General features: G+C 44.8%; 1 protein-coding gene across 1 annotated transcript; it reads right to left on the bottom strand.

The window, feature by feature from the left end:
- Positions 1–386: 386 nt before the first annotated feature.
- On the bottom strand, positions 387–19,095 carry ccbe1 (collagen and calcium binding EGF domains 1). The gene is made up of 11 exons (XM_052050215.1): positions 18,652–19,095; positions 18,484–18,567; positions 8,862–8,914; positions 8,243–8,377; positions 7,057–7,194; positions 5,905–6,017; positions 4,860–4,956; positions 4,535–4,674; positions 3,080–3,115; positions 1,456–1,491; positions 387–817 (listed from the first exon to the last, which is right to left on the bottom strand). Exons 1-11 carry the CDS (start codon positions 18,753–18,755, stop codon positions 554–556), a joined length of 1,200 nt encoding a protein of 399 aa, XP_051906175.1. The 5' UTR covers positions 18,756–19,095; the 3' UTR covers positions 387–553.
- Between the last annotated feature and the right edge of the window lie 1,998 nt (positions 19,096–21,093).

The following is a 21,093-nucleotide window of genomic DNA, read 5'->3' as shown; positions in this document are numbered from 1 at the left end:
TCAGGGGTCATTCAATGTAAACAAATTGTCGCAAAGACGTTCGCCGACAATTTCGATGGTCCCCAAACTGTTTTTCTCGTCGCAAAGAAATGTTCAAAATTCAATGGTGACAAGAAAAACGGTTTGGGAATGTCTGCCGAACGTCTTTGCAACGTACTTTATGATAAAAAGACGAAAAGTGTTAATTCACCAACGGAAAAAAAATAGGAATTAACTCATTCACTCCCAAAGACGTTTTTAAACGTCTTTTAAAGACTTGGTCTAGAATTGGCTGGTACTGAATGAGTTAAGCGACTTCAACAAACAATAGTACATATAATAAGAAAATGATAAATAAATCAAGTACAAAGAATGTTACTGCTAATAATAACCCGAACGAGATGACGTATAGTAAAGTTCTTTCAATTCAATGTGCTGGGAGGGTCATCAAAAATAACCATCATCTTGCATATATATGTCATAGAAAAATAAATATCTGTGACCCAAAAGGCATACGATACGTTCTGTTAATATTTAAATAATATTAAAAAAATGTACACCTCACATTGAGTATTTAGAATCCATTGCTGTTGGTTGTGCCTCGCGGTAGCTTCCTCTTCCTCTTGGAGTGCGGCGGCGGCGGCGGTGGCGGCAGAGTCTCTCGAAAGTCCTCACCCGATCCCGCATCCTGGCCGTCTCGCCAGGCGCCGGGCGTCGCGGGGAGCTCCTCGCCCGGGTAGAGGGGCGCTCGGCCGTACACCTTGATCTGCAGGTCGGCGATGTCATTGCGGATGTCGGCCATGAGCAGCAGCAGGAAGTCAAAAGAGCCCGGAGGGCCCTACACGTTGACGACGACAACAAAGACGTAAGAAACCAACCAACAGTGATAAAAACGGATTAGAACATGCAGTCAACCGTTTTCTACGGCGCCAGGATAAAGAATATGTTCTTAATTGATAAGAGAATAAAATGATTTGACGAGACTAGAAATGTCGTTTTATGAGAATAAGTATTTTTACTAGGAAAGAAAAAATGTATATTTTCTGGGTCCTAAAATGTTTAGCTCGACAAATATGGCAAGATACAATCACACAAGTGCGATTTTATGAGAATTAAAAATCAGAGTAACATTTTTAGTTTACATGAATCGAATTGAACTTTGAGTTCCTTGAAGACTAACTTTTTTTCCCCACAAAATTTAACTTTACAAGAGTTAAATGTCATTTCATGAATATGAATAAACATTTTAATTTTAATGTTACAAGCATAATACAGTTTTTTTTAAATCCACATGATTGTAATTTTTCCAGTCCAAAGTCAATCATCTAGTCCGAGTTGATGTGTTCCACTCTTACTCCTCCTCAAGAGCGCCATTTATTTTTGCGTTTGTCTGCGAGCGACACCGAAACGACAGCGCTAGTTTTTTTTTTTTTTTTTTTTTTTAAGCAACAGATTTTTAGGTGGCAATTGTCTTACTGGAGGTCCAACAGGCCCGGGTGCTCCTCGCTCACCCTGGAGAGTAAAGAAACAAATATTTAGTTTAGATGAATTTGAGTAAAGGGGAACATGAGAGGAATTCATAATATTGTACTTTTTTTTTTCCTTCCCTCCTTTAACGAGTGTAAGCGCAACTGTGAGGAATGACTGTTGATCTACGGTAGCGCTCTTTTGCCCGACCGCTGAGGTAGTTCGGCGGGGGGTCACGTTGGGGCTGCGAGTGTTTTGGCAGATGGTTTGGATTTGTTACTCGGAGAGACAGATTAGCATCACCCTCCAATCTATCCACACAAACATCCCCGTTGCGGGAAAATTGAAGGATTCTGTGTATCCCGTGGCTAAGGCACCTGAATTGGATCGCACCAGCGAGCCGCTAAAGTCGAGCAAAAAAATCGGTACTAAGGTAAGTGGCACAGTTCCAAAAGATGTCATAACTTCATTAAAATTCAATCAAAAGGGGTAATCTCTGGCTACGTTGCGATCTGAAGTATTGTTACAAACCATTTGAAGCAATTTGAATTGTGATTTATACCCATCCATCCATCCATCCATTTTCCGATCCGCTTAATCCTCACTAAGGTCGCGGGGGGTGCTGGAGCCTATCCCAGCCGTCTTCAGGCAGTAGGCGGGGGACACCCTGAATCAGTTGCCAGCCAATCGCAGGGCACACAGAGACGCTCACATTCACACCTAGGGACAATTTAGAGCGTCCAATCAGCCTGCCATGCATGTTTTTGGAATGTGGGAGGAAACCGGAGCACCCGGAGAAAACCCACGCAGGCCCGGGGAGAACATGCAAACTCCACACAGGGAGGCCGGAGCTGGAATCGAACCCGGTACCTCTGCACTGTGAAGCTGACGCGCTAACCACTGGACTACCGGGCCGCCCATGTGATTTATATGATGTGGAAAAAAAAAATCGAGATGAGGGGGGAAGCGTGAGATTTTTTTTTTCGTAATGTAAAATGCGTACCGTGGCCCGATCAAGGTTGGGAAATAATTGTGTATTTAACTGATCAGGTTCCGATACGTTCCCCGTGATGCGTGCACTCGTTTACAAAATGCAATACCTTCATATATATATGATGAATATTTTTACAGTATGTATCTTGCGCCTAAATTGGAACGGAACGCAAATGCAGCCTTCACGTGTCGGAGAAAAAATCCGAAATGAGGCAGAAGAGACAAAACGTTAACAGACGTCTCCATCTGAAGTTTGGCGCGTCTTGAAGCCTTTTGGTTTCCCGTCGAGGTGAAGCAGAGCAAACCATTCCAGTTCTCTGACGAAACCTTCAAGAGAAAAAGCCTGAAATATCCCAGACGTGCCGAGTGGTCCCGCGGGATTTTCTTAACACCGATCGAGAAAAAAAAAAAAAAACTTAACGGCCACTTGAACAACTCCAAATTGTTAGCCCCCGCGCGGGCTCACTTTTGATTTTCCCAACGCAAACAAATCCCAAACATGTTTGCACTTGAGTGGATCACAGACGTCACGAACAATCAGCCGTAAATCCGATTCGGCAACTTCGGCTGTTAGCAATCATCGCCGTGTAGCTGACGCCGAAGCTCTATTAACCGCAGTTGTTCCCAAAAGTCATCTCACCTGCTGTCCGTCTTTTCCCGGCGCTCCCAGCGGCCCCTGTTGGAGAATGAATATAAAGACAATTAAAATAATCTAAAAATAAAAAAATAAAAAGAACAACCTCATATCAAGTAAAAGCATGCGTAGAATGAACATAAGAAAAAAAAAATTGCCCCGACGTGTCTGTTTAAGTGAGAAAGAAACCGTTGCGAGAACAGGAGTTAGTCGTCCGACCGTAAATATCGTGTCACAATCAATTACGACGAGAATAGTAAAGCTAGAGAATCACCAGGGAAGGTTATATGACGTGTCAACGTGATGACAGGAAAAAAAAAAAAGTCCTAATGGTTAAAAAGTCCCGAAGCCTCCTAAAGTGAGACAAGCTTTTTAAGCTAACCGTCGTCAGTGCGCATGGCCCGTTGTCAGTATCCCAAACGACATCGACACGGCGCTAATGAGGACGAAGAGGTTTTCGGAGACGAACCTATGTAATTAAAACCCTCCGAACGCTCGCCGCAGGCCTTTGTGAGCTTTTGGCCCGGTGAACGCCGCTCGCTCGTCTGATTACGGGTGTTGATAGTGTCGTTCATCAACGTGGCGACGCACAAACCGCATCCTGCGCATTCTTGGTCGGCGTCCCGGTTTCACTAATCAACATGAAAGGATGACGCTCGCGGGCAAAGAACGCAACCCCGGCCAAAGAAAACCCGCTCGTCGGCGGATTAACCCGACATCGTTCTTCCCCTCCAAAAAGGTCAACCTTGCGCCGTTTCGGGCTTATCTGGAATGTATCGGGCCTTAATAGGTTGTGTTAATAACCGTAAATCAACTCCGCATATTTGCATGTGATCTCATACTGCATGTGAGTCATATAACGTCGCAGTGTAACGATCATCTATTTAAGGGAGAAATGAAGTTGTGGAATCATGAGCGGAAGGGGGAAAAAAAAAACATGACATCAAAATTGTCTGATGACAACGAAAATGAAATGTACATTAGGAGGTCAAGTTACGAAAAAAAAAAGTGTTCACCACAACATTCATTCATTCATTCATTCATACATTCATCTTCCTACCCGCTTGATCCTCACTAGGGTCGCGGGGGGTGCTGGAGCCTATCCCAGCCGTCTCCGGGCAGTAGGCGGGGGACACCCTGAATCGGTTGCCAGCCAATCGCAGGGCACACAGAGACGAACAACCATTCGCACTCACACTCACACCTAGGGACAATCTAGAGTGTTCAATCAGCCTGCCACGCATGTTTTTGGAATGTGGGAGGAAACCGGAGCACCCGGAGAAAACCCACCCAGGCCCGGGGAGAACATGCAAACTCCACACAGGGAGGCCGGAGCTGGAATCGAACCCGGTACCTCTGCACTGTGAAGCCGACGTGCTAACCATTGGACTACCGGGCCGCCCTTCACCAGAACATGGTTGTCCATTTCCAAGAATAAAGTGTTGCACGGTATCAACTGACCACAGGTCCGCGAGGGCCTCGTTTGATGTGGGACAAGTCCGGTGTGGGCCCCAGGGGACCCATCAGGCCCCTTGGTCCGGGAGGGCCCGGTGGCCCCGGTTGTCCGACAAGACCTGGCTCTCCTGCTGGTCCTGGATCTCCTAAACAAAAAGTAAATCAATAAACACAGACGTGTTGTTGAAGCCACTGGAGATCAATTGTGGGGGGGTGGGGGGGGGTACAATCTTAATATTCCATCAGACTCAGTAATCGCTCGGGCCGCGTGGTTCTGTTTGTCGCTTTGCAAATAATGAGGCTTGAATGGTTTAATAAGATGCGTGTTTACCTGGCGGACCAGGCAGACCTGGTGGTCCCGTTAAAAAGGCAGCTGGGATTTTCTCGTCGGTCCTCTGCTCTGGAACATCAGGACTGCTTGACAGCATCTTGTGTCAAGAAAGGGATGGGGGGGGGGGGGTAAATAACAACAATGGTCTTGTATTTATTCATGAAGTGGGCATTTTGAGATGAAGCGATGAGGCAAAAAGAATGAGAAATGCACGAACGCACATGATTTAGCCCCTTTAGCCCCTCCCACAGGCGGAGCTTATCCAACACCTTGCAAACATTTTCACAGCCTATGTGAAATAAGAACTTCCGCACACATCACAAAAGTTGAAAATGTACCCAAATTTCCATCCATCCATCCATGATCTGAAAGCGCTTCTCCTCACGAGGGTCGCGGGCGCGCTTCATAAATTTGACGCTCGGTAGAAGGTAAGGTAGGTAAGAGAAAACAAGCTCACAAAATATGATGAATGACGACGTCTTTCAAAAAGTCGTTGGTAACTGGGGATTGTCGTCTTGTGTGGCGTATCTAATATTAGGCGTGTATAGAGCTGAAGTACCACCGCATGACGCGGAGCAATTAATCATGTGACCCAGAGCGCCACAAGTGGCAGATGGATTCTTGGAGGGAAATGCAAAGAGCACCGTTGGCTTAATGCCGTCTAATTCTCACTTGGAGAAAGATATCAAGTGAAGTGAAATGTGTCCAGGTGTTTTTTTTTTGAGGGGGGGGGGATAAAGGATGAAATTAATAAAGTAGTGTATTACACCTCCGGGGGGCTGTACACGTGCGACTCCCGCTATGATGGAACTGTGTGGAAAAATAAAGGCGGGAGATGGTTTCTGCAGATCTCCACAATGAAGACTTAAGCTCGTGCTTACATTGCTTTTTTTTTTTTTTTTGCAGTGTTGGGCAAGTTCCTTTCAATGCGTCATATATTCCAAATTCATCATTGTGATGTAGTGGGATGTGTGAACGATGAACTGCAGCACGAATAACATTGATGAGCGCGAGTGATTTCAAGTTCCACTTTGCGCTCGCTCACCTTCTGTTTCAGCTGCAAAACGGTGGCCTTGATCTGCTGGAAGTCGTCGCACGTGGCCGAGCAGGTCCCCGTGTTCATCACGTTGTCAGATTTCTCCACGACATGATGCAGCGCTGTTAGCGAGACCGTTGCCATCATTTGTATTTTTTTTTTTCATATCTTTGCTCAATAAAAACAACATGGCTACAAAAAAAAAACCCAACAACTTTCATTTCCCCTATTAAACGATATCATCGAAACACACACCGCTGTATTGGTAACGAACATTCCGACACAAACGAGTATGATTAGCTTTTGATTGACAAGGATAGAAGCAGGCAGTCGCACAGCGCCGTGCGGCCGACGTTTGGACGTGTGACATCACACCTCGCGAGCCGGCCGCCAATCACGTATCGGCCCTTTGAGGGGGACCCGTGTGCCGGGATTTTTCCCCACCGTCGTTCCCATTTACTCTCCCGGTTGGGTAATCAGAGGAACAATCATGAAAAAAAAAGCTCGGCGCACAGAGCTCGCTTTTGTTTCCACGCGCATACATTAAATGGCAGATTGACAGTGTCGGGCACCACGTTGCTTTTGCTAAACCGAGGAGACACCCCCCCACGGGAGGAAAGACCGCCTCATTGGCGACGGAATGGGCGTGAACATCCTTATTTTTTTATGATTATTATTTTTTCATCTTCCGAGTCCTTTATGATGTTTTCCTCAAGAGCATCAAGGCAAAGCAGGGAAGGACCCCAGAGTCGAAAGGTTCAAAGTTTACGCTCGGGAGGAAAAACTGTTCTGACGCGCCATATGTAATGACTACCAGGTGCGTGCAGACTCACACGCGCCCTGCCCCCCCCCCCCCCTCCCCCACCGACGAAGACATACAGTGCCCCAACATAACCCCAACATTCACACATTCCCGTTTGTGGTAAAACACTCCATCAGTAATACATCTCCTTTCTAACGCTAGTTGTATTCCATTTACATTTATTTTGTGACCATTTTATACAGTTTGGGCACACCAGAAAGTTGCTTTTGAGACTCTGCGCAGCAGTGGGGCTGGTGATCTTTTTTTTTTTTTCATTTTCATCATTTAATTGTTGTCTCTTTCAATGTGCCTCAGCTGGGCGGTGCCCTCGGGTTGCGTCCCACAAACAAGCCACTGACCTCTCTTTTCTTTGCTGCACGTCCGCCCATCTTCCTCCAGGAAGAAGCCTGGATAGCACTCGCAACGGAAGCTCCCGACCGTGTTGATGCAGAGTTGGGAGCACGCCGTCGTGTTGGTGTCACCGCATTCATTGATGTCTGTCAGAAGCGAAGAAGAAAATTAGGCTGAATAATTGAATGCTTCATATGCTGGAGACCAATACGAATTGAAAACAATGAAGTTGCAAATGTCCAGCTCAGCTTGTGTTATATGCGGGGCATTGAAACTCATTCAGTACCAGCCAATTCTAGACCAAGTCTGAAAAGACGTTTAAAAACGTCTTTGGGAGTGAATGAGTTAAAATATCATCTAAAACCCTGTGATGGACAGGCTATACTTTAACACTAAAAACCAACGAGTGGAATTGAATAACATGACACGGCCCCCCCCCCCCCACCCACACAACAACAATACATGAATTCCCCCATCCATCCATTTTCTATTGCTTATCCGGGGTCACGTCGCGGGGGCAACAATTTTAGCAGGGAAGCCCTGACTGCCCTCTCCCCAGCCACTTGTTCCAGCTCCAGGACCAGTCGCAATCAAACATTTTACTTTGTAGCACAAGAAATGATGCTGTTTTAGAATAAACAGTGGCTGTGGGACAGTCGGCGTTGGTGCGGCTAGATGGATGGCTGCTGAAGTTGAGGATGTGGAGAGAGGAGCGTTGGCGCAGAGCGCCAATACGTATTTGGAACCGAGAGTCGCCGCTTGGAATTGAAGTGGATTTCCATGGCACAGGAGAAGTGAACCAATCTCTTTTTTCGTCAATGGATGCTACAGCTTCTTGTTGACTTTGAAACTTAGCTTGTAGCCGACGTGTGCACATTTTGAGCATGACGTCTCTGATCCACTGGTTAAAGGACACTTTGATTCTCTCCTCTTTCATCTCAAACTGCTTCAAACAACAAAGCGTGTGATGGTAAAGTGGTTAGAACTGCATGACTGTCCGTCTTTTATGTTATTTGTTTATTATTTTACTTTATGTTAACCGTTTTGTAAAGCGCTTTGTTACAGTTGCCGCTGTTGTGAAAGCGCTATAGAAATCAGCAATATATTGTATTGTATTGTAAACACATGTTCACGTCCCGTCACGCGATTGGCCAAAGACGAAATCATACGCCGTTGCGAATCGGAAAGACTCACCCAGGCAGTACGGCTTCTGGCGGTTCCGGTGTCTCTCGCGGTGGTAACGGTAGCCGGGGTAACAGGTGCACACCACGCGGCCAAAGTGATCGCTACATTGCTGCTCGCAGGGAGCGCCGGCGCACACGTCGTAGTCTTGGAAAATACAAAGGGAAAAACTTTTCAATGTCACTACGCAGGTAACAAAATGGAAAAAAAAGGAATCGCGCATAAAATTGGTGGCTGCCATCGTGTGGAATGCTTGGAATTAGATCAAATGTCATTACATTGTAAATATCATGTAGCACAGCTATATCCAGTACTCCTTTACGCCTGCCTTGTTTTTCCATTACACAATACCGTAGAGTCGTGCGCCTTCAGCGTAGTGCCACGTCGGGCTGCGACATGCTGGAAATCTCGGAGTGCTACTGGAAGAGTTGCAGCACGCCATTAAGAGCAAGAACAAGAGACACGCGAGGTCCCCGACTTATTGCTTTCTTGTTGCAAAATATGCCGACATGGCTTCTGGATGTTGCTGCGGACGACTGTGCATCTCGCCGTGTTGGCAGGCGAAAAGCACATTTGACAAACTTTGTAATGCATAGCGGATGAGCGATCAGACCTTAAAACTCTTGCCTACCTTCAGGAATGCACTGGCCCAACACGAACTTGAAGCCCCGGCAGCACTGCTTTCTGAAAAATGGCAAACGGAAGCAAATTAACGTTGGGTAGAATACGTCTGTTAAAGCCGCATTACGTCTGACATGTATTACTAAAAAGGTAAACGAGCGCAGCGAGTTTCCCGCTGTGTTGGACCGCTTCCCTCACACCGCTCCGTTCCGATCCAAAGCATTACGATTATTATTCATCACAGGCTCACGCGCAAAAAGCAAAAAGTGCTTCCAGGTGTGGCTGTTGTTTTAACAGGAAATGATACACACCAAAAAAAAAAAAAAAAGAAAAATGGAAAAAATTGAATTAGCCGATGAAGTGAGCGCGGCGATACAATGTGCTCACTCAGAGAAGATGACTCCGTAATTCTTGGCACACTGATGTCATTAATTTTTTTTTTTTTCACATCAAGAGCGACTCGCCAGTCGTGACGTGGGCAAAAGGACGAGAAACGGCGCCGCGAGATCGGCTCATTCGTAAGGAATATTCGCCAGATACCGTGACGACTTTTCTCGGCACACTGGGGGCGGATGAATGTTAAAGCGTGACCATCGCATTTGATGACGTTTGTCCTGACCTTCACCGCAGACGAGTGACGCGCCACATAGGGGCGCTCACGAGGCCACGTTGCCGATCTCAAATCGAATATCGGACTAGTACGGTACACATAACCCCCGCCGACTCATCTTCACGTGTGCCCGGATGATATTTTCATACCATCAAGTATTGTAAAGAGTCTGGGAAGGGGGAACATCACAAGCGGACACCCTGAGAGAGTTGACGCCAGGACGACTTCCTGTGTGACCCGAAGGAGAATAAGCAAACAGTCGGTGGGACGATGGCGGTAAAAACAAACATCCCCCGCCCCGTCATCACAAGAGAAACCAGATCCATATCAGCGTTCACTTTCCCTTGACTGCGCATCTTTTTATTGAATTAGCATTCAGGGAAAATGCTCACAGATTGCAACACCGTTCCATGTTGCCCCTTGTGGAAAATCCCAAAGCGGGGGTTGGGAAACATCCAAAACAACTCGACAAGATGATCTTTTCCACCTTCATGAATGATTCTGTTTGAAATGATTTCTTGTGGACTGGTTTTGACACATGCTGTGAACGTTTCGACCCGCGTGAAGGTTTAAAAGAACAAAAGTGTTGAAAGGAGAAGCAGGTCAGTGTGTGTGTGTGTGTGTGTGTGTAAATTTTGCAGATTGCATTTACCAGGGTACAGCGCGGCGTCATTGACTCACTCGTTATGCATGTGCATGTGCTACGAGGGTGCGGCGACGGAACGCCGCATCACATCATAGAGAAATGCTCGATGTGGTAGTTTGCCGTTGCAGCCTTGAGTTGCTGGTGTGTATACACACACACACACACACACAAAGCACACATTTTATATAAAGTATATATCCAATTATTTCAAGTGAAAGGTCCACCAATGTTGGTCAAAATCGTGTTGAGATTTAAAAATCACCATTTTCACAAAAGCAACGTCACCCGTCAAGAATACCCGCTTGAAATTTGGTAGCAATTTAGCGAATTCCCAAGTTGGAGTTGGCCCGAATCCAAAAATGGTAGACTTGTCCTGTGAAGTGCTTTGCGGATGGCGACATTTTTAAAATCTCACTAATGCTAGAAAGAGGCGGCCCGGTAGTCCAGTGGTTAGCACGTGGGCTTCACAGTAGCAGAGGTACCGGGTTCGATTCCAGCTCCGGCCTCCCTGTGTGGAGTTTGCATGTTCTCCCCGGGCCTGCGTGGGTTTTCTCCGGGTGCTCCGGTTTCCTCCCACATTCCAAAAACATGCGTGGCAGGCTGATTGAACACTCTAAATTGTCCCTGGGTGTGAGTGTGAGTGCGAATGGTTGTTCGTTTCTGTGTGCCCTGCGATTGGCTGGCAACCGATTCAGGGTGTCCCCCGCCTACTGCCCGGAGACGGCTGGGATGGGCTCCAGCACCCCCCGCGACCCTAGTGAGGATCAAGCGGTTAGGAAGATGAATGAATGAATAATGCTAGAAAGCAACGCTCATATTTTCAGATTATTTGCACTCAAAATCTACTGGCGATGCACAATATTTAAAAAAAAAAACAGACTCCAGCTCCCTTTAAAATGTGGGTCAAAGTGACACACGTTACACAACCAATCAACCCATAATGAAATCATTTCCACAAATATGACGGCTTCCATTTTCTTTCCAAACATCGGCGTTGTTTGTTATTCTGCGAATGGGATCCATTACAGTATTAAAAAGAACGGGCCTTTTAAAATATAAAACAAACTGGCCTTTGATTGACACTGTAAGAAAGCGATCTGTGTCCATTCCTCACTTTTTCGACGTTGGCTATGCTGCGTTTCCTTATGTTCGCTCGCCTTGTCGAGAAGTCCATATTCATGCCAAAACCTATAAAGCCGAATTCATCCAACTCATCATTTTTTTTAATGGATTCTGCAGGTATTCCGTCTATTTAAAACCTCTATGGTACTGTCCGCACTCCATCAACACTCCACTTTTCATCTGCACCGTAAAACTGTCCGTTGCTACGAATGAATCTTTTTTTATACCTCGCATTTAAAAAAAAAAAAAGGTCGATCTTCGAGGGGAACGCGGACGAAAAAAACGATGAGCCGCCACATCGCCATCAACCACAAAAAAAGGCGCTTAACGTGCTCACGTCGTGTGTCGACGTGACGACACAAAAACGGCGAGAATAAATTCCGGGTGTGTTGAAACGTTTCTATCAACAGAAAAAAAAAAAAATCGCGATAAATTTGATTTTTAATATGTTGACATGCTAAAGAAAATCAGGATTTGCAAGTTTTGACCTGATACACAAATCACACCTTTGAACAAAGGGTTGATGGGGGGGCAGGGGGGAATACAAAAGTAATCTGAGTCCATGATAAGAATGCCAAGTACAGAATCAAAAAAAAAAAAAAAAAAAAAAAGGGACAGAGGTCAGCGGTTCCGCTAAAAATACCACAGAAGCGATTTTCCCTGCTCTTACTGTAAAATTCCTCTGACGTGCCTTCAGCCGTGTCCTCATTATTGCCTGGAATTATTAGATTGCAAGCTACCTTTGAGATGCCAAAAAAAAAAAAAAAAAGGTAAAACAATGTTGAAGGATGGTGTTTTTCCAGCAGATGATATCTGGAGAACTTTAGATGACTAAAGGCGCGTTTCGCAAACCTGATGACGCCACAAAATATCTGCAGTTTTGCAAGCGGCAAAACTCTCTGCAACCTAATCGACCTTTGATCTCAACTATCAATCAAAGTCACGACAGCTCCTCGCTTTGCCTTGGGAGAAATCACGCTCGGCAGTTTGAAGAGCTGTCGAAACGCTGCTTCCGGTGGACGACTTGCACCCAAAAAGATGACCTTTCCTGCAACTGTCTGGTGTTAGACATCCCAAATGACTTGGGCTCCTGATTTTTTTCCAAAACCGCAGTCTGCAGGGTTAGCCTTACATGAGCCACTCCCCCTGTTGGAGACCACTGGTAGTGCAGCTATTCACATGAACCACCGCAAACTTGAATGGCAAGCAACCCGCCGTGCGGTTTGGCTTCAGTGAGACAAATGCATCCCAAAGGTCGCAGGTCGTCAGTCAGCTGTGTGGACTGAAATAAAACCCGATGCAGAATCTGTCAGCTTGGGAGCGGACCAGGGATCGAACCTTAAACTACAAGTTATCCAGCGAGCGTTACGGTTGGATAGGTTCACACTCAGTGGCCCATTTACTGGCCATTAATCTCGAGACTCGTCTGCTTTTTGTCTGATGTCGACTGACATGCAAATAAAAACTGACCCAGGATCTGTTTGGGGAAGACAAATCCGGAGGAGTACCAAGGACAAAAAAAAAAAAAAAAACACGTCAAACTGGAAGCCAAACCTCCTGAGGGCCATTAGGAGAGTTGTTTAAATAGCTGTCAAGGAATTGGATTTCGTCACACTTAACTGTCCACTCAGCCTCAGCCTGCGACTGGTGACCAATCCGGGGTGTAGTCCGCCTTTTGTCATTAATGAGACAAATGGCCGCAATCTCAGTCTTGTGCTGCAGGATCAATTCCCAAAGCTCTAACAATAGTTGCGGTGTCGAAAACATACACGACTTACGATCTGGGGCGCCAGGCGGTCCCGCAAGTGCCCACTTCACAGATCTGTGACCTCCCCTGGCTAACTTTACATCTGATTGTGGAGATCTGCTTGCAATTCCGAACCAGTGCACTTTAATCGGGCACTGGAGTTCATTGTAAAAAAATTTAATCTGTCTAACAACTTACAATTGTTGCCACTTGTCCTTTTTTTAATTTAATTTAATTTTTTTTTAAAACAAAGTACGCAGGGTAATTCCACTGCCACGCTCGGAATTGTCCAGATTTTGTGCGTTGAAGGAAAACACAGTTAGGAATGTTGCGTGTCGGTCACTCGTGTTCAAGCGGGGCAAAGAACCAACAAACCGCATGTTTGGCGTTGCGCGATGTCCGCATCTGTCACTGAGGAATGCCGCTTAACACTAACATGTCCTCCTTTTGCGCTACGGTGACGGCTTGCACTCCTACGGCATCTTCCTCACTTTCGCAAATACAAGTCTGGATTTTGGATCGCCATCCATCCCCAGCGGGAGCAGCAACGGATGCAAATGAGGCATGCCCGCGTCTCCCACTCGCGGCCGAATTACAATATTATTCAAGTCGTCAGAGAGATGGTTATGCATCGGCATAGATGCCGCAGTGCTGTGATGAAACATACAGAAAGAAAAAAGAAAAAAAATCTTGTGAGACTCGACGAAGAATTATGGGAAGAATTTATAACACACCGTAAATCTACAAGAAAACATTTTTACAAGATTAAAACGTGGCTTTTTTTTTAAACTCATGTTTAATTTTTAAATTTTTTTATAAGCTATGATAAGGAGTCATAGTCCTCGTCGGAGAACAAGGCGAAGTGTATCGAAAATGAGTTGCCATTTGATGAGAATAAGTTTCACTTTGACAAGACTTATCGTCGTCTTGTGACAGCAAAATGTGATCGGAAAAAGTAGAAATCATCACGCTGCCAGAATCCTTCCGTCACTGTAAAGAGTAATGCTTTTTATAGTCCCGTTTTCACGAGGAAAAGGTGTCACAGAAACGTCGGGGTAGTATTTGTAGTCGCATTACGAGAAATAATCCGACTGATGTTTTCTTTACTGCTGACGCACCGTCGTGGAAGCCAGTTCTGCTCAGCAGAAGACACGATGCACTTTATCTTCTTTTTTTTTCTTCTAAATTTTGAAATGATCCCAAACTTTCAACATTCTTTTGTGTTTTACTCACTCTTTCCTCCCTGGCTTGCCATGATTACTACGCACGTCTGCGGTCACCGTCTGTGTGGAAAAACGATGACTGCAAATCGTATCGAAACACCTGTAATATCAAAATTTGATGTGTACAATTTAAAAAGCGGCAATACAGTCAGACCACTAAAAGCGAATGGCGTAGTTGCGTGTGATGAATGTGTCGAGTCACGGTTGGATTTTTACACGAAAGCCGTCAAACATCCAAATGCTTTTTGGGCATAACGTTGTGTCGTACGTCGAAAGTCATTTTAAGAAAAGTCCCAAATTTGAAATGACTATAGTTGGATTCCCCCCTCCCACAACCACCCCGAGGAAGAAGTTGTAATTTTGCAAGTAATGTCTTCGGGTTCCAGAAAAGAAATATTGATCGTCGCAATCAAAGGTCGCAGAGTGCGAGCATAAATCTAATTTCTCAGGTTGTGTTTTGCTCATCTTGTAATTAATCACACCGCAAAAACTACCGCAGACAATTTACTGTGTTGTTATTGCTGATTAATTGTGATGATTCCAATTAATCATTACGTGTGTGTTTGAAAGGGGAGTGGGGATCGTTAGCTAGCCCGACCCGCTTTCTCATCCTTCTTCCTTGTGGTTAGCCGTTCAGATCTTTTTCAGCTGACTTATTCCACTTCAAGCTTTATGGTAGCCATGATAGCCAACTTTGACATTCTTACAAATTTGACCTAAATTTAGCGCGCACCGGCTGAACAAAAGGGGTCCGAGGACTCAACCTTGAGGGACCCCACATGTCATGGGCATTCGTTGTGAAAAAAAAAAAAGGACAAAATTTAATTTTTTAATAGTACCGCACTGGAATAATTCATTCATTCATTCATCTTCCGAGCCGCTTGATCCTCACTAGGGTCGCGGGGGGTGCTGGAGCCTATCCCAGCTGTCTTCGGGCAGCAGGCGGGGGACACCCTGAATTGGTTGCCAGCCAATCGCAGGGCACACAGAAACGAACAACCATTCGCACTCACACTCACATCTAGGGACAATTTAGAGTGTTCAATCAGCCTGCCATGCATGCTTTTGGAATGTGGGAGGAAACCGGAGCACCCGGAGAAAACCCACGCAGGCCCGGGGAGAACAGGCAAACTCCACACAGGGAGGCCGCAGCTGGAATCGAACCCGGTACCTCTGCACTGTGAAGCCGACGTGCTAACCACTGGACTACCGGGCCGCCCCCACTGGAATAATATGATTTTAAAAATATTTTTAAAAAGACTGAAGATTACAAGAAAAAAAAATTTCACTTTTACGTGGAAAAACTTGATCGTACGAGAAAGTCAGTGTGACAAGACAACATTCCTATTTGTCTTTTTTTTTTAACCTAAGTTAAACTTTGAGTAGCAATTTTACAAGGAAAAAAACTTTGTATGTGAAAATGTAACAAGTTGAAAATTTTATAACAACCACATTATTGATGGGAAAAGTCAAGACTTTTTCCAGGAATATCGCTGCACTTTTAAGACAAAGTCCTCATATGCTTTGACACAATGCAGGCACGTTAGTTTTACAATGTTTGATCATAATAGATCGTGAGGATTTACTGCAATTGAATTGTCATGTGTGGTTGTTTTCTTCGGCAAGGCTACGCTTCAATATTACGGCGGCGAGGAAGGCTGCCAACCGATGTACGTAAATGATTTTCAGGCATCTCAGATTGGCACGATTGTGGTGTCTACGTCTGCTCAAACAGATGTTGAGAAACAACCTGGACTCCCTCCATCATCCTTTCTTAGATACAATAGTAGCACGAAAAAAAAAACATATTTTAACAATTCATTATGCTGTTGTTAAACATATCTGAGTAATACTTCCAGATGTGGCTTTTTTTGGACAATTTAATCCACCATTTTTTTTTCTTTTCCCATGCAGCTGTAAAAGCATGATTTCTAAATTTCAGCTGCAGTTCACTTGCACAGATAACCAGCTAACAAGAAGTTTAATAAATGGATTTTACATCATACAAGGTAAAGAAATGTTAATGAGACAACAGCTAGCATACATCCACAACAGCTGAAGAGGAGGGAAGTTCACGCAAGGGAAAAAATTGGGGAAAAAAATCTCCGTAACAGCAGCTTTATATTTAAAAATAATACTGTAACCACTGCACATGCCGCACATCAATTATGTTGCAGTTGTAGAGTGGAAACAGTCTTTAATGGGGATGTCTTTTTTACAGGCCGGGCTAAGCCAACATTGCGCACGCAATAAATCAGCTCAATCATCCTTTAAGCGCGACCCCACTGAAGAGGAGTTATAGACAAAGATTATAAATGTGTTCGTTTTGTTCCCGCCATTGTTGCTTAGCGCGGGCGGAATCTGGCCTTCGTCTCTTGCCGTGGCCAGCGCAGTGACGCTGAAACGGTTTCAACAATGTGAGTGCGGCTGATGAAATCCGATGATTATAACAGCGAGTACACGGCCCTTTGCAATGCTACGCTAACGCTCGAGCATTAGGTTTAGATACAGAGAATAGACATAGTGCTAATCTTTCTAAGAATTAAGTTGCATTTTTATAATAGAATACGGACACCCACTAACATGCCTTAGGTGTGTTTGGACTTTGATTCCAACCAATTTCAAAAATAATGGAATTAGAGTCGCAAGGTCAAACTGTGGCCATCTTGAACCCTTTACTGGCAATAATTGAGCAACATGTTAACATTCTTCAGCATTTGCTTTGCTATGCATATTGTCAGGCTCCAAAGTTAACTACCTCCTGAAGGACGAGAAATTGGCTGTTGATTATCTACAGTTAATATCTACTTGCGGTCTGAAAACAGAAAACTAAGTACACAAGTAATAATAAAAATTTTACAACCGCCATAAAAACCACTGTATCAACAAGCAAAAATATTAATCATAATCACAAGCAGAACGGGAGGCCAAGACTTCATTTTCTCAATGTGTGGCAAAGTAACAACACTAAGGCCCAAAATGGCACACAATGTTCACACTATTTGCGCTAATAAAGGGTTTATGCCGCAATTATGGAGCAAAAGCCTTGCCCGGGCCCTTCACAGCCTCTAATCAACCCGGGAGCCAGAGAAAATACCAAAATAGTAACGCTCACTTCTGTCAACAATAGATAGAAAATGCCAACATGATGGGAGGTCGTCTGAGGACCTTTGATGAACGATGTTCCGTAACATTGCTGAAACTCAGCAGCCGAGACGACAAATCTGACATGAATTCAGAGGCTCACTCCCACTTGGATTTCAGCGTCTTTGAAAAATGTTCATTGTTACATAAAAGAGCAGCTAGCTGTGTGTCAGTTGTTTGCGGTTTGCGTAAGATAGACGGACATAAGTCAAGAACACTTTTGGGTAAAAGGTGAAACGTCTGGCAAGTTTATCCATTTATTTTATTTTTTATTTTTTTTGTGCTACTTGCAGGCATTGCGTACAAAGTTGTGTTTCTGAAAATGGCATCCATCACCATTCACTTCATATCAACAATGCAGAAAGTAAAAAAGTGCAACAGTATGCTACTGACATGAGTGATTGTGACGGCTGTTCACTTGCAGTCATGACCTAGGCTTAGGTTGATTTGGTTTCAATTCGATTGTTGTAACTTTTCAGTTTCAGTTGTGAGCGATGACTGGAGCCATGGCGAGCACGTTGTTTCGCAATCCTACGAGAGCAATTTTTGTGGCGACTTAAGTTAAAAAAAATATATCGAAAAATGCTTGTATTTTGACATTGTCAATGAAAATTACATAACAGGTTTCATCACGGCAGGATTACGTAAAATTATTTGCACTATTAGCATGTTCATTGGCACTGTAACCGTGGCAACCGCGTTTCCCCCGAAATAATGCAAGAGATTTTTCTTGCACTTGAAACATGAACTGAAGAAAAATGTTGAACGATTAAGTAGCAATTCTGAGATTAATATTTTAATCAATTAAATATCCATTATTACATTTTCCCCAATCTATCCTCATTTCTTCTGTAGCACATGCTGTTTTGATAATAATGACAACACATTTCGTTATTTTTATGAAATAGACAACAGGTGGATTTTTTTTCCTTGAAATGTCAAAGCTTTAAATTATAATGCATGGTAACATCCATAGTGTACAATGTTCTGTTGGTCAAACTTTCTCTCGAAAACCTGATGTGCTGTCAAAAAAATAACTTGACTTTTTTTTTTAAATTCAGCATCAAAAGTAGGTTTAGGGGCAGATAAAGCCTCCTCTGATAATTTGCTGTAAACTAGTCCAGTCAAGAATGGACTCACCTGTAACATGTTGCAACTTCCCCACTGGACTTGACGCAGGAGTACCTGGTGGTGGAGATGTTATCCGAACAATCTTCACTGTCCCTGTCAAAATATTTGAAGTGGTTTAACTATAACACACCAAGAAAGTAACACACCGGTCGCGTCAAAGCGTCCGCAGAACGTTACCCGAAGCGGGCGTCCTCCTGCCGGTGTGACCGCGGCGAGGCTCTGGAGAGGAGCAGCAGCCATGTGACGGCGGCGAGCAGGTTGCGAGCGTGTCCGGGAATCATGACGCTCCTGTCACCGAGCCACCCGCTCGCGGAATGAGCGCGGCGGCGGTGGTGGCGCCGGGGCCGTGCGTAGGACAAAAACTGTCACGCAGCCAGCCGCGGACCCTCCCACTCGACACGCACACGCCGCGGTCAACCGAGGTCGAGGCTCTACGGTGGCGATTTATGGTGATTATTGTTCATTATTTGACTTTAATACCGCATTTTTTTTAGCTTCAGGTGGAAGTGCAGCGACCTTCAGGAATTGAGCTCTGCTGCTCCCTAGCGGTTATCGTTGGAAGGTCAACAACAGAACAACACGATCGGTTACTTCATTAGGACAGGAAGTGGCTTTTATTTTCTAGCTCAGACAAAAAGTAAACCTCTGGGTGACACAAGTGCGGTTCCGAACACGAGCGCTGGCACCGGCCAGATTGACCCACGCGTGGCGTTCCACGGCGGCCTGTAACGATATCTGCGTGAAACCAGAGATGGTATCGTTTTACAGATGCCACCAGGGAGCCTCTGAGTCATTTCTTTGTTGCTTAGCCGAGTTGCTCATTAGGTGACTTATCATTAAAGCTAAGATGGGCTGTTGTTGACTTTAAATGAGTCATTTTGGAACTAATGTTTATGAGAAGCTGTTTGACCACTGATTTGATATTGTTGATACGGCTCATGTACTACTGTGCTCATTTTCGTCACTATTAAAACATAAAAAAATAAAAACAAGTACATTCTTTCAGTGTACTAGCTTTTGGACTATTAGCTGTATATCACGAACATTGAACAGCAGCAGCAAGTTTTGAGTATGTAGCTGCAGTACCGCCTCCCTCCACTAGATAGCACTTTCAGCTAAGAGATCAGCATCCCTCCTCTCTCCTTCATCCCTCTTTCTTGTTTCAGCACCCTCGTCATCAGCGGCCACAAAATGGATGACAGCTTTTAGTGTGAGAAGGGTGCGTCACGATGCCGGCGGGCCGCAGTGGCGACGCAATGCCATTTACCTTCCACCTGTTTCCATGCCTCAGCAACCTGAGCTGGCCGATAACGAGGGACGCTGCGAAGCCTCACGGGCTGAAATATAGTAGAGCGGAGTAAAGGGGCACAATTGGTCGCCGTGGCCTTGTTTAGCAAAACCCCCGGATGACAACGGAGCAAGCATTTCCACTCTAAAATGTACATCATCACCGCGCTTGTGCACATACCGTATATGTTATGCGATATACGGTCTAGGGTTTATTTAACTGGCCATTCCAATTTGCGTACCTCAAATGGAATGGCCAGACCTGAATCCTATTGAAAACCTGTGGGATCAGTTGAGTCACCATGTACAGGCTTGAAACTCTGCACCCTAGAGCCTCAGTGACCTTCAGGGAAGAGTGGGCCTCACAGCAGATAATAAGTCGACTTGTATAAAGCATGAGACGTCTTTTGGGCACAGGAAGAGTAATGAAACATTGACATTTTTTGTTGTGGTGTACCCACCATGGTTGAGGAAATCACCAGTGCATCCTTCTACTTACTGTAGATGTCATAGTGGTGCAAAAATATATTTATTGAAGGGATTAGCGCTGCAACCAACGATTATTTTGATAATTTATTGAAGACTCTGATAAATGACAAGGATTTCGGCAATTATCAATTAATCAATCAAATATACTGACCAATGAGCGAGACTCTTCAGTGACGGTGTTGTGTTCATGCATGGCAAAAATTGGAGCGGAAACTACGTGAAGCGTCTCGTAGATTTTCGTGACGACTCGTGGGCTTCTGTGCAGTTTTGTTGTCTGCACGCCAGTCTGCGGCGCTGCAGCAACGTCCACCTGCACTTGCCCAGACAAGAGCGGTATGGCTGTTTGCTAGCTGACTGACGGCAACAGCATGCGCCACCTTGCCACACTCATCTAACTTGTCTCGGCGTCACACACATTCTGTATTATTTATTCATCTTGATACCATTACGGCATCAAGGTCACTTAGGGTTTTTTTTTTTTTAAAGCAAGCTGCTCAGTGCAGAAAGGACACAGCCGGGAGCATTGTAACTCGTGTTTAGTGTGTCTCTCTTTCTCTCCCTCTCTTTTTTTGCTCAAATAAAGCCACTAATTCTTTTTTCATTACCTTCGACTAACTGTGCACTCGTCGGTCCTCGCTCGTTGTTCATGATCCTCTTACTGCAGTTTAAAATCGCAGCGTGCTACGCTAGCTCAGTCTTTCCATCAGTATGGATTTTTAGATTAAAACCACTAGCGGTGCGTGAAAACAAACGCATGCATATGCATGGATTTTAATTTGCCGACGCACTCCAGAGTAAATACGCTCGGCCCGCCGTTTAAATCAGGTTGCAGTCAAACTTAAC

The sequence above is a fragment of the Hippocampus zosterae genome, chromosome 18 (genome assembly GCF_025434085.1).
Source record: "Hippocampus zosterae strain Florida chromosome 18, ASM2543408v3, whole genome shotgun sequence".
Taxonomy (NCBI): domain Eukaryota; kingdom Metazoa; phylum Chordata; class Actinopteri; order Syngnathiformes; family Syngnathidae; genus Hippocampus; species Hippocampus zosterae.
The sequence above is the reverse complement of the archived record's forward strand: the minus strand, read 5'-3'. Positions and strand labels throughout refer to the sequence as shown.